Source organism: Salvelinus sp. IW2-2015, unplaced genomic scaffold (assembly GCF_002910315.2).
Source record: "Salvelinus sp. IW2-2015 unplaced genomic scaffold, ASM291031v2 Un_scaffold3636, whole genome shotgun sequence".
NCBI classification, from domain to species: Eukaryota; Metazoa; Chordata; class Actinopteri; order Salmoniformes; family Salmonidae; genus Salvelinus; species Salvelinus sp. IW2-2015.
The window spans coordinates 1-14578 of record NW_019944913.1 but is presented as its reverse complement, the minus strand read 5'-3'; the positions used below and the strand labels follow the sequence as shown (position 1 = coordinate 14578).

Sequence of the window (14578 nt, the reverse complement as noted above, 5' to 3'; positions counted from 1 at the left end):
CTTTCCATTGCTATGCTTGTCTATTCTTATGAAATGTTTTATTAAGAGTAAATTGGTCATACACGTTGCTCTCTATAGTAATTCTAGTCGTCTTGTGATGGTCGGTGCAATTGTAAACTGTGATTTCTACCTGAAATATGCACTTTTTTTAACAAAACCTATCCTATACCATAAATATGTTATCAGACTGTCATCTGAAGAGGTTTTTTCTTGGTTAGTGGCTATAAATATCTTAGTTTAGCCGAATTGGTGATAGCACTGAAGTAGTAAGAAACTGATGGAGTTAGAAAAGTGGTGTATTTTGCTAACGGTTTAGCTAATAGATTTACATATTTTGTCTTCCCTGTAAAACATTTTAAAATCTGAAATGGTGGCTTTATTCACAAGATCTGTATCTTTCATCTGGTGTCTTGGACTTGTGATTTAATGATATTTAGATGCTACTATCTACTTGTGAAGCTATGCTAGCTATGCTAATCAGTGTGTGGGGGGTGTGGGGGGTGATCCCGGACCCGGGGTAGAGGCTCGTGAAAGGTTAACAGGATATAAAACATAATATACTGTCCATTGTACTGTGTGTAGATACATAAAGTACCAAAGTATATTTTAAGGGGGCAATTAGAATTAGCCTTTATATTGTAACGGCGTTCCTCCTCCTCTTCATACGAAGAGGAGGAGCAGGGATTGAACCAAAATGCAGCTTCGTGATCTGACATGATTTTTAATAAACAAAACAGAAAAACACGACGAACACTTGAATAATTACAAAACAATAAACGACGTAGACAGACCTGAACGACGAACTTACATGAAACACGAAGAACGCATGAACAGGAAAACTGACTACATAAAAGAAACGAACAAACAAAACCGAAACAGTCCCGTGTGGCGTAACATACACAGACACAGGAGACAACCACCCACCAACAAACAGTGTGAAAACACCTACCTTAATATGACTCTCAATCAGAGGAAATAAAAAACACCTGCCTCTAATTGAGAGCCATATCAGGTCACCCTTAACAAACATAGAAACACACAACATAGACTACCCACCCAAACTCACGCCCTGACCGTCAAACACATAAAAAATAACAGAAAACCGGTCAGGAACGTGACATATATGGAGCAGTCTGAGGATATTTATGCTAATGTGGACAGGAAGAGGTGTGGACAGGATACTGTGAACCATAGACAAACAACCTGAATCTCAGAACACTGGTAAATACACCGTAGTCATAGAGACACACACGTGGAAGTCTAAACTAATGGTTATTATCCTTCCACTTGCCACATAAACAATTTAGCTTATGTTAATGTGATGAGGTTGGTTGATGGCCCATGCTCCAAGGCCTCAAAATTCAACTGAGTAAAATAAACTGTAACAAACAGATTATTAATATTCAAAAACAGAACACAATGTGTCTTCCAAATATAGGTCTTACTTCACAAGGGAAGCTTTTGAATTGATATACTTGTGGAAAAGGACACATGAAACGCTAAATACTACATCTCCTAAAGGAAACGTTGTTCCTTTAAGACTGGAGGTTAAATGTTCTGAAATGTTTGAAGCTCTGTATTTTAGGATGTATACTAACTGTGGAACATTCATTTTCATGTTCATAAAGTCCAATGCAAATTGCTACTGTGTATTTCCATCTGGTCTCATTGCATTTCTTATTATTCTGTACGTAAATCCGTACAGAATAATACGTAAATACGTAAATCAGAGACCACGATAGAAACAGCTGTCCCTGATTGAGACACATACCCGGCCTAAACATAAAAATACAAAATCAATAAGACAAAAATATAGAATGCCCACCCCAAATCACACCCTGACCAAACCAAATAGAGACATAAAAAGGCTCTCTATGTTCAGGGCGTGACACCATGATCCATTTTGTATGTTACAAATTACAATTTCTATGATGTTACGATTTACATTTTGTATGACATGTTACGAATTACAATTTGTATATGTTACGAATGTCCTAAACATATGAATTCTACTAACATTAGCTAGCTGGCTAACGTTAGCAAGGCTAGGAGATAGCTGTAGCTGGACACTATATTACAAATTACAATTTCTATGATGTTACGATTTACATTTTGTATGACATGTTACGAATTACAATTTGTATATGTTACGAATGTCCTAAACATATAAATTCTACTAACATTAGCTAGCAGGCTAATGTTAGCAAGGCTAGGAGATAGCTGTAGCTGGAAAAATATATATTCTGTTAATGTGTGAAGCTGTATCTTTAACAACCACAAGTCACCTCAACAGGAAGAGAGATGGGGGGAGAAAACATCACTTTAAAAGTGTTATTGTGTCTCATTGATGTGTGTCTGGGGCTGCTGTGTGTTCTACTGGCTGGGATCATAGGCCTGTCTGTCTACTGTAAGTCTTAAATTACAATTCCTACAATTCACCAGCATTCACCTACAATTCACCAGATTATCTATTTTATTGATACACTTTGTTGTTGTTATAACAGATGATGGGGTCTCTAAGAGCTTCATAGCCTATAAAACCAACTCATCTGCAGAGATAGAACAGCTACAGACCAGCTACAACAACCTGACTAAAGAGAGAGACCAGCTACAGACTAGTTACAACGCCATGACTAAAGAGAGAGACAAGCTACAGACTGAGAGAGATTTTCTTAACTGGAGGCTTACCAATCTCAGTGAGTAAACCTACAGTAATACATTACCATTAATCCCACACAACTAATCATCAGTCTGTGTTCTTTCATTAAGTGTTCAGTGTGATAAATTGAAGGAAGTTTGTATGTTCATCAATATATTCAAACCTGTCCTGAAGGCTGGCAGAAGTTTGAATCCAGTTTGTACTTCCTGTCTACTGAGACTAAAACCTGGGAGGAGAGCAGACAGGACTGTCTGGAGAGAGGAGCAGACCTGGTGATCATAAACAGCAAAGAGGAACAGGTGAGAGGGAGAGGAAATGGGTGTGCAGAGGTGGCAGGGGGTAGCTAATTTATCTTTCTCAACAACAGACATTTCTCTTCAACCTCAAGAAGAGAGTCTGGATTGGTCTGACTGAGTCTGTTAAGGAGGGGACCTGGAAATGGGTGGACGGCACCCCACTGACCACAGGGTGAGAGATGATAACTAATCTGTCAATAAGGCCCCATTCAACCTTTTTCCATGCATGTTACTGATATTGATGATAGCAGTCAACGCAGTTAACTATAAGATGTCAACATGTTATTTAGTATTATGATGTGATGTCTGACTGTTTTTAACCCTGTAGCTACTGGTAATAACCATGATATCTGACTGTTGTTAACCCTTTAGGTACTGGTATGCCAAACAGCCTGATAATGCAGGTCCTAATGGGGACGAGGACTGTGCTGAGATACACGAAGATCAGAGTCCTCTAAAGTCATGGAATGACATGTCATGTGACAGCAAACTCAACTGGATTTGTGAGAAAGTGATTTAACATCACCATGACAACATACTGTACCACATACACAGTGCACAGAACTTCCTCCTCTGCCTCTGTCTCTCTGTCTTTGTCTCAAACTCAGGCACACAAGTATATTAATAAAATTAATATATTAATAAATGTTTCCTGACATTGTAGCGTTCATGTCAACATGAAGATAGTACATCAGACTCTGCTATATGGGTCTCAAAAGAGGGAAGTTAAGTTGTTATTTTCAGTGGTTCAACGAGCTTCAGTCAAAAACTGTTGAAGGAAATAGTTTCCTAAATGTTTGTCAACCAATTTAATTATAACAAAAGCAAACACTCTGTCCGTTTATAAGAATTTGTAAGATTCTTATTTACATACAACAGACAGAGACCCGTGTCCAAATTTATCAATAGCATTTATTCTCAAAAGATCTCTGACCAAAAAACCATGTACATTAGGTTATATATCACAAACAGCGTCATAGCTTTCTAAATGTCGCTCCTCTTCTCCGACAAGGACAAGCTAATCAAAAGTCCATTCCAACACACTTACGCACATATCTTACACACAATATCTGGATTATCTCCTAAAATCTCTCCATAGTTTATTACCACTTAGCTGACAGTTCCAGTCCCTCCCCCAGATACGTAAAACCTAGAGGGGCTTGAGCTGTCTTCCCTTATCTCCACAGAGTTATAGCTTAGTCGGTTCAAACATAGGTTAATGATCCACTTAGTTTACTTTAGACTCACACAGACATCCCTTTCTTCCCCCATACATGCTACATAACCTCTTCATTATGAACTAACATTATTTATCAATATAGAAAAACAGGGTAGAATTCAATTAGTTATAGTTATAGTTAAATGTATACATCGTTTAGTCATTTATTCATGAAATTCATAACAAAAACTCCTCGACCAATCAGGTTCATTTAGAGAGAACAGAGCTGCGTCCGTTTCTGTCGCCGTCTCCTCCTCACTGGTTAAGACTACCCACCCTCAATATCCACTTTGAGCAGTTTGTAGTGTCACTATTGTGTCATCTATTGTCTGGACATTATAATGACCCATGTTTGTAGTCATGGACCTCCTGAACATGTTGATGTAACCTAATTATAGGAGAAGGTCCAAGGCACCTCCTAGGATTGTAAACAAGTCTCCCCTAAGCCCATAGACCAAGTCTGTAATACCACTATTCACCTCTATGTGAGTTATTCTCATATGTTAACTCAACTAGTTTTGGAAATCGATACTGAACCATTCCAGCACTGTAATCCACCATCAACATGAGTGAGTGAGTGAGTGAGGTGAGTGAGTGAAGTGGAGTGGTGACGTGAGTGAGTGAGTGAGTGAGTGAGTTGAGTGAATGCAGTGGAGTTGAAGTGAGTGAGTGAGTGAGTGCGTGAGTGAAGTGAGTGAGTGAGTGAGTGGAGTCGAGTGAGTGAGTGAGAGAGTGCGAGAGAAGAGGACACGAGAGACATAGGGTGACTTGTTAACCAGCTTTCTCACATGATCCCAGTCTATGTATTATGCACATCTTTCATCATTCCATTGTCTGTACAGGGTCATTTCCTGTATATCCATTTATCTTGCCCATATCTATCAGCGTCCTCCGTCCAGTACCTAAACAACACGAGAGACAGACAATCAGACACCTGTGATACAAACATCTCCTGCAATTTACTAGACATAGCCTACAGCTTTAAAGACACTGTCAAAATGACATCCATTATCAAGACATTGATCAATCATCTTCCATTACATTTTCATGCATAATAGTACTTACGCTGTGCGATGAATGACATGGCTACGAGTCCTAGATGACCACCGAGTGCAAAACATATATTTATGACATGATTGGAAGCTCTCTCTCTCATGTGATAGTAATTACTAATGCTGAATGATAGGTCCTACAGTATGTACTGTAAGCTCGCCAAAACTGTGTATTTTCCAACTCGTCCTCAAAACATTTTGTATTATTCCGTAGTATCAGAGACAACTCCATTATAATATTGATATATTACCTTTCAATGGTATGTATCAATTGTGGATGCCCATCATCCATTTTTTAGTATGATATGTTACAAATTACAATGTGTATGATATGTTCAATTTGCAAAAACATACAATAAAGCATATTGAACATCCTAAACATATGTTGCTATAACATCAGCTAGCTGGTAGAAATGACTATGTTGATCGTTGGATACAGTGACACGGAGGAGAGGAGATCGGAGGAGGGGAGGAGAGGAGGAGGGGAGAGAACTATTGAATAGAGCCTTAGTGTCAGAGAGAGACATAGAGGAGGAAGAAGAAATTAAATAGAATAAAGAAGGAGAAAAAATAAGACAAATAATTGTTCTTTTTAGATTTAGAGGAGAGTAATGTAGACCTACTGTACTCTCTAAAATTATTCTTCATTAGTTTTATTAGAAAAATGTCCATGTTGATTTTCCGCAAAAAAGTGGGACGCAATTAATTTTCCCTTTATTTAACTAGGCCAAGTCAGTTTAAGAACAATTCTTATTTTCAATGACGTGTACTGCCTTGTTCCAGGGCAGAAGCGACAGATTTTGTACCTGTCGGCTCAGGGATTTGATCTTGCAACCTTTCTGGTTACTAGTCCAACTGCTCTATCCCTAGCTACGGCTGCCGCGCCCACCTATGCTCATCACTTAAATAATAAGAATAACAATAGCACAGATTTAAATGAGGAACAATATTCTTTTCAACAACTTCTTATGGCTGCAATCCCGTAAGGGATCGATTACAACAGCCAAGTGAAATTGCAGGCGCCAAAATCAATACAACAGCAAATCTCATCAATTACATTATTCTCAAGCATACAAGTATTGACACCATTTAACAGATAGCACTTCTCGTTAACCAACCCACAGTGTCCATTTCAAAAAAGCCTTTACAGCGAAAGATCATGCTCACAACGTTATGTTAGGTCAGCAAAACACGAGAAAGAATCACAGCCGATTTTATCAACCAACGAAAGGAGTCACAAAAAGCAGAAAATATGATGAAAATTAATCATTAACCTTTGAGTATCTTCATCAGATGACACTCCATAGGACTCATGTTACACATAACTATTGTTTTGGTTCGATCAAGTTCATATTTAAATCCAAAAAACCTTCGTTTTACATTTGGCGCTTGCAATCTCCAACATCATCCGGAAATTTGCAGAGAGCCACATCAATACAGAAATACTCATCATAAACTTTGATGAAAGATACGCATGTTGTTGTCAAGAATTTCAAAAAGCTTTACGGCAAAAGCACAATATTCAATAATCTGAGAACAGCGTTCAGCCACAAAAGGAGGCCAGACAGTTACCGCCAAATTTTGCAGTCAACAAAAAACTCATAAATAGCATTATAAATCTTCGCTTACCTTTTTTGTGCCACACTTTGTGGCCTTGCTGGAGGTCATTTTGCAAGGTGCTCTGGCAATAGTGCCACCTCCTTGCACAAAAGGGCGAGGTAGCGTTCCTGTTTGCTGGGGTTGGTTGCTCCTCTGCCTAACGGCCATCCTCCACGTCTCCTGATGTTAGCTGGCCTGTCTGCACCTGGTAGCGCCTCCATGCTCTGGACACTACGGCTGACAGAACACAGCAAACCGTTTTTGCCGACGCTCGCATTTGAACATGGGCCATCCTGGATAGAACTGCACTACCTGAGCCACTTTGTGTGGGGTGTAGACTCGTCTCATGCTACCTACTAGAAGTGGAGCACCGCCAGCATTCAAAAGTGACCAAAACATAGCCAGGAAATAGGAACCTGGAAAAGTGGTCTGCTGGTAACCACCTGCAGAAATCAACTCCTTTTTTGGGGGTGTTCTTGCTAATTGCCTATAATTTCCAACCTTTTGTCTATTCCCCCAATTTGCACAACAGCATGTGAAATTTATTGTCAATCAGTGTTGCTTTCCTAAAGTGGACAAGTTTTGATTTCACAGAAGTGTAGATTGACTTTGGAGTTACATTGTGTTGATTTAATGTGTTCCCGTCATTTTTTTGAGCCAGTGTATAATAATATCCATGCTAATATTAATTGCCGGATATGTTAGCAACTGGGACTGAGAAGCAGGCGTTATTCTCTGGGCACCTTTTCATCCAAGCCTCTCAATACTGGCCCCTGCCGCCATAAATAAGTTTTAACACGGTCTAACAGCTTCCCTGATTAAATGTGATTGGGATACTTTGAAAAACAGTGTTACCTGGACACAACAGAGGGCAGACATGTTACTGAGAGAAAAACTCACTCACACAAAATCAATGCTAATAGAAGGTGAGAATGACTCCACAAACCTTCACTGTACAAGTCGGACCAACGTGTAGGTTACCAACGACATACTACAATGCACCCATAGACAGTTGGGAACCTGCCTGCTACATATCCACACACTCATCATGGTGGTTCCTATTTGCCTGTTGTGTCTCTCCTGAGGATGCTGTCTGCTCAAACCACTGGGTTAAGGTGTTGAACGGTGCTCCTACATCTCTAGTAACACTGTACGTATATTCAGACACAAACAGACTGTTCACTAAAGCAAGCCTGTTTAACTTCTTCGAACTATAGGGTGCTGTTCCGCATTACAGCATATTGTCTCCAAATTAAACTTGCCTCGTGCAAAGTTCTTGATCGTACAATAGCATATTATTGTTATATTGGATAAGAAACACGTTTCTCAAGTTTCTATAGAAGTTGAATTTTGTCTCTGATGGTACAGAAACAATTCTACAGCACTTTTCATGACGGGGTCAGTATTTCAGAAATTTTTACCTCTGATCTGGGTCTGTTTTATAGGCACAGTGAATGCTATGAAGAAACCGACACTGCCTACGTCTTCCTCTGGGTTGTCTGTACGTCATCACGTTTTGATGAATCGATTGACTAATCACAGCATTATAAAAGAACAAAAATGTATAGGACCTCCTTTTATCGTCGGCGCTAAGCGTGAAGGACATCGACCTGCCTCATTCCATGAGACGTTGTCTAACCAGCAATATTTCTCCGGTCTGTTTCAGTCGTTATATTGTTAAAACATCATAATGTAGGTTAATTTGAACCGTTTTATAGCAAATTTTATATCCGTTTAGTGCGATTTGAGGAATTTATTTGTCGTGCACTCTGAGTTTGGGCACGTTTTTGGTCCGTTCGATCGTTGTGGAATTTCTTAGGACAGAGGAACATCTATCGACCAGAAAAGACTTAACACAATAGAAAGGATACATTGCCCAAGAATCTGAGGAAGAACGCTCAAAGTAAGCAATATTTAATATGAAATCGTTGTCTGTTCGAAATATTTTAAACGCATATTCGCCATTTTGTTTGTTATGCTCATTGGCGAACCCTGTATTGAAAAGTAAGGATATTTAAAAATGTAATCAGCGTTGCATTAAGAACTATATTTGTCTTTCGATTCCTGTCACCCTGTATTTTTTAGTCAAGTAATATGATTAGCTTCAATTAACTAGATCACTCGATAGATACGTCAGACATATTGAGGCTTGATTTCCTAATAGTGTATTTTTATTGTGTAACCACGGTTTTGTATGGCTAAATATGCACCTTTTCGAACAAACTGTATATTGTATGTTGTAAAATGATGTTACAGGAGTGTCATCGAAGAATTCTGAGAAGGTTAGTGAAAAAATTAATATATTTTGGCGGTGATTACGTTATGCGCTCTTTGGCTGGAATCGTGCTCTGGTAACGTTTTAATGTGGTATGCTAACTATCGATTTATTGTGTTTTCGCTGAAACGCTTAGAAAATCTGAAATATTGTCTGAATCACAAGATCTGGGTCTTTCCATTGCTATGCTTGTCTATTTTATGAAATGTTTTCATTAAGAGTAATTGGTCATACACGTGTGCTCTCTATAGTAATTCTAGTCGTTTGTGATGGTCCGTGAATTGTAAACTGTGATTTCTACCTGAAATATGCACTTTTTTCTAACAAAACCTATCCTATCCATAAATAGTTTTATCAGACTGTCATCCTGAGAGGTTTTTTCTTAGGTAGTGGCTATAAATATCTTAGTTAGCCGAATTGGTGATAGCACGTGAAGAGTAAGAAACTGATGGAGTTAGAAAGTGGTGTATTTTGCTACCGTGTTTAGCTAATAGATTTACATATTTGTCTTCCCTGTAAAACATTTTAAAAATCTGAAATGGTGGCTTTATTCAACAAGATCTGTATCTTTCAGTCTGGTGTCTTGGACTTGTGATTATGATATTTAGATGCTACTATTACTTGTGAGCTATGCTATATGCTAATCAGTGTGTGGGGGTGTGGGGGTGATCCGGACCGGGGTAAGAGGCTCGTGAAAGTTAACAGGATATAAAACTAATATCTATGGTCCATTGTACTGTGTGTAGTACATAAGTAACAGTATATTTTAAAGGGGCAATTAGAATTAGCACTTTATTTTGTACGCGTTCCTTCCTCCTCTCTACGAAGAGGAGGGCAGTGGATTGCACCAAATGCTAGTTCGTGATTTGACATATTTTTATAAAAAACAGAAAACACAGATCGAACACTTGATAATTCACAAAACGAATAAACGACGTATGACAGACCTGAACGTACGACTTACATGAAACACGAAGAACGCATGAACAGGAAACAACTGACTACTAAAAGAAACGAACCAAACAAAACCGAAACAGTCCGCGTGTGGCGTAACATACACAGACCACAGGAGACAACCACCCACCAACAAACGTGTGAAAACACCTACCTTAATATGAACTCTCAATCAGAGGAAATAAAAAACACCTGCCTCTAATTGAGAGCCATATCAGGTCACCCTTAACAAACATAGAAACACACAACATAGACTACCCCCAAACTCACGCCTGACCGTCAAACACATAAAAATAACAGAAAACGGTCAGGAACGTGACATATATGGAGCAGTCTGAGGATATTTATGCTAATGTGGACAGGAAAGAGGTGTGGAACAGGATACTGTGACCATAGACAAACAACCTGAATCTCAGAACACTGGTAAATACAACCGTAGTCAATAGAGACACACGTGGAAGTCTAAACTAATGGTTATTATCCTTCCACTTGCCACATAAACAATTTAGCTTATGTTAATGTGGATGAGGTTGGTTTGATGGCCCATGCTCCAAGGCCTCAAAATTCAACTGAGTAAAATAAACTGTAACAACAGATATTAAATATTCAAAAACAAATACAATGTGTCTTCCAAATATAGGTCTTACTTCAACAAGGGAAGCTTTTGAATTGATATACTTGTGGAAAAGGACACATGAAACGCTAAATACTACATCTCCTAAAGGAAACGTTGTTCCTTTAAGACGGAGGTTAAATGTTCTGAAATGTTTGAAGCTCTGTATTTTAGGATGTTATACTAACACTGTGGAACATTCATTTTCATGTTCATGTAAATAGTCCAATGCAAATTGCTACTGTGTATTTCCATCTGGTCTCATTGCATTTCTTATTATTCTGTACGTAAATCCGTACAGAATAATACGTAATACGTAAATCAGAGACCACGATAGAACAGCTGTCCCTGATTGAGAACCATACGGCCTAAACATAAAAATACAAATCATAGAACAAAAATATAGAATGCCCAACCCCAAATCACACCCTGACCAAACCAAATAGAGACATAAAAAGGCTCTCTATGTTCAGGCGTGACACCATGATCCATTTTGTATGTTACAAATTCAATTTCTATGATGTTACGTATTTACTTTTGTATGACATGTTACGAATTACAATTTGTATATGTTACGAATGTCTAAACATATGAATTCTACTAACATTAGCTACGCTTGCTAACGTTAGCAAGGCTAGGAGATAAGCTGTAGCTGGACACTATATTACAAATTACAATTTCTATGATGTTACGATTTACATTTTGTATGACATGTTACGAATTACAATTTGTATATGTTACGAATGTCTAAACATATAAATTCTACTAACATTAGCTAGCAGGCTAATGTTGCAGGCTAGGAGATAGCTGTAGACTGAAAATATAGTATTTCTGTTTAATGTGTGAAGCTGTATCTTTAACAACCACAAGTCACCTCAACAGGAGAGAGAGATGGGGGGAGAAAACATCACTTTAAAAGTGTTATTTGTGTCCTCATTGATTACGACGCCTCCTGGTGGCCATGTTGGAAGAACACCACATTAATTCTAGAAGCAGAGACTTAACGTATAGTAGACCTACATAGAAAGAAAGACCCAGGTATTGTTAAAGATGTCAAAGGTCATCTATGCTGAACCAGATATGAACAAGAAGGTGAAGTTTAATAGAGGTGAGATGGAGGAGAGGATTGTGGATATCTACGTCAGTGCAGACACCCTGAGAGACGGTGAGACCAGCACCAAGAGAGAAGAGACAGCATACACTGCTCCTAATAATGGACCAGGAGACCAGTACTCTGGTAACACACACACACTCACAAAACATAACATTATATTGTATGTCTCCACAGATCCTGATAGCTCAGTGAAGAGACCCTTCCTAGTTGCTGCAGTGTGTCTGGGGCTGCTGTGTGTCCTCCTACTGGCTGGGATCATAGGCCTGTCTGTCTACTGTGAGTTTGTGTCCAAGTTCATTGCTTATCACCTAATTGTAAGAAGTGTAGGTTACTAAGCCTATTTAACTGGTGTTTTAGCTGGTAACTATGTGTTAATACTTTGTAGATAACAGAGCCATCAAAGATTCTGAGGATAAAAGGAACAACTTGTCACAGAGTTGTTCCCTTTATAAGACTAACGCAACTGCAGAGAGAGACCAGTTACAGACCAGATACAACAACCTGACTGAAGAGAGAGACCAGCTACAAACCAGATACAACAACCTGACTGAAGAGAAAGGCCATATTCAGGCAAAGCTTTTTGTGATAGGTGAGCTATAACTGTGATAAATTTGAAGTAAAATCAACAGTAATTATATATCAATGGGTTTATGAGTATAAAGATACTGGCTAAGTTTCTCAACATGTTCAACTTTGCTCTTCAACAGAACAGCATTGTCAGGAGGGATGGAGATACTTTGACTCCAGTTTGTACTTCCTCTCTACTGAGAAGAAAACCTGGGAAGAGAGCAGACAGGACTGTCTGGAGAGAGGAGCAGACCTGGTGATCATAAACAGCAATATGGAACAGGTGAGTGAGTGAGTGAGTGAGTGAGTGAGTGAGTGAGTGAGAGAGAGAAATGAAGGATAAATTCACCCAGCTGGAGGTAAGGCAGGTTGAGCTAGAACAGCAGGTGATTACACTCCAGTCAGCACAGACCCAGACAACAGTCCAGCACAACAACCCCTTAACCAGACCAGGAGAGCTGGAGGTGGAAAGAGACATATCTGCACTCTGTACAGTGGTGAGACAACTTCAACAGGAGAAAGAGCAGAAGCAGGAGCAGAACAAAGCACTAGAGGAGAGGATCAGACTGCTGGAGGAGAGCGAGAGGGGGATGGAGGAGAGGATCAGACTGCTGGAGGAGAGGTTGAGGGGGATGGTATGTGACAGAGAACAACCCACTAGGGAGGTGGCCATCCCCACAGAGACGCCAGCAGAACAGCCCACCTCAGCACCCGACAAAAGTCTCGACACCACAGCAGAACAGTCCACACCAGACCCTGACCATAGAGTCGACATCACAGCAGAACAGACAAAAGAAAAACCCCAAGCCAAGCCCAGCAGCTCTCACTCCCTCTTGAGCACCCCCCTGTCAGCCACCTGATAGCCCTCCTGACAACCCCCCCCACACCCACTGAGGACAAAACACAAGACACAGATTTTTCTCCTTATGGACTCAAATGGAAATATAAGAAGAGAAAAAAAACTTTTTCCAACACAGGTGTCTAAAACTCTGGTGTCCAAACACCCAGCGCGCCTAGACTTCGGTCCGAGACAAACTAGCTCACCTAGCCACATAATAATAACACACAGGCACAAACGACCTGATGAGCACAGCAGGGAAAAGGTGTGGCCACAAGACTGAAGGGATGATTTTCAATAGAAATCAAGACATGTGATCTTCAGCATTACTGACATGACCTTTTGCCCACTACACGTCATCAACGTGGTATATACCTCCGACGCTCCATGCTCCCTCTATTAGCTACAGCGAAAAAGATACCGTACCACCACTGTCTTACGAATCAGTAAACAATCGTGGGGGGTTATCTAATCGCAACCGCTGGCCACCCAAGGACGAAAGCGATGTCGCTACGTCAGAATGCATCGTAGTGCCTCAAGTAAGCAACCAAACCAGATATTTGATCTACTTGGCCCATACGCTGGCTGCTCTCCCATGATGGTAATCTAAAAATTGATAAACAAGTTCGCTTATATATATCTGGGTAGCGAGTTGGAATTGTAGCCAATCTCTCTAACAATGGTAGGTTGCAAAGAAAAGCATGTGCTGGCCCAAGGGCCTCATTTATGACCCGTAGAAAATCGTTTTCATTTGTAGCCTATTTTAGGTTAGATTTCACCGCCCCTTTTAACTTTAACCAGCTAGCAAATTGAGAACACGTTCTCATTTAACCAATCTTGCCGGACAACGTGGCCGAAGATAAAGCGAAGCATCGCAGTTCGACATGCATCACCAAAACGAAAACACATAAGCTTAACATGTAGTCAAATAAACAAACAATAGTCAATCTACCTTTACAGTGACCAAAAAAATAAGAAACATCTAAGTCCCGTGTACCTACAATGAAGTGAGCAAATGTGGGTGAGGGACTAGTAGGGGCGTGAAGGTTCAGGACAAAAGACTATCGTAGTAAATAGAATAGAAAAAGAGATAAAGGCAACGGGATGCGAGAGCGAAGTGAACCCGAGTACCAAACACAGACGATAGTAAAAAAACTAAAAAAAACACTGAATGGATAATAAGTTGGTTCTGCAGTGGAAAGCAAAAAAAGTGCAAAAGTAAGGAGACAGAATAAATGGGAAGCAGGTATTGCGAAAGGAGCAAAAAGCATTAAGAAATTAAATACAGTAGTGTAAGAGGTAGTTGTTGTGGTCAGCTAGAGATTGTAGATGGATATGTCACGAGGTGCACGGCAGAGCCCGCAAAAGCAAGGAAATCATATACAGAACTAG

The 14578-nt window shown here is 39.7% G+C and overlaps 2 protein-coding genes across 2 annotated transcripts in view; both read left to right on the top strand.

Annotated features, from left to right (window-relative positions):
* Positions 1-3589, top strand: part of LOC112076227 (C-type lectin domain family 4 member M-like) — a 46140-nt gene extending 42551 nt beyond the window's left edge. The window contains exon 6 of the mRNA XM_070441226.1: positions 3328-3589. Coding sequence (XP_070297327.1) covers positions 3328-3475 — 148 coding nt within the window. The 3' untranslated portion in view covers positions 3476-3589. The remainder of the gene's footprint in view (positions 1-3327) is intronic.
* An 8070-nt stretch (positions 3590-11659) lies between these two features.
* Positions 11660-12983, top strand: LOC112076229 (C-type lectin domain family 12 member B; the record flags this gene model as incomplete). The annotated part of the gene is made up of 4 exons (XM_024143083.2): positions 11660-12057; positions 12167-12370; positions 12489-12631; positions 12864-12983. Coding segments are annotated over exons 1-4 (807 nt in total), but the record flags the coding sequence as incomplete, so codon positions are not given.
* Between the last annotated feature and the right edge of the window lie 1595 nt (positions 12984-14578).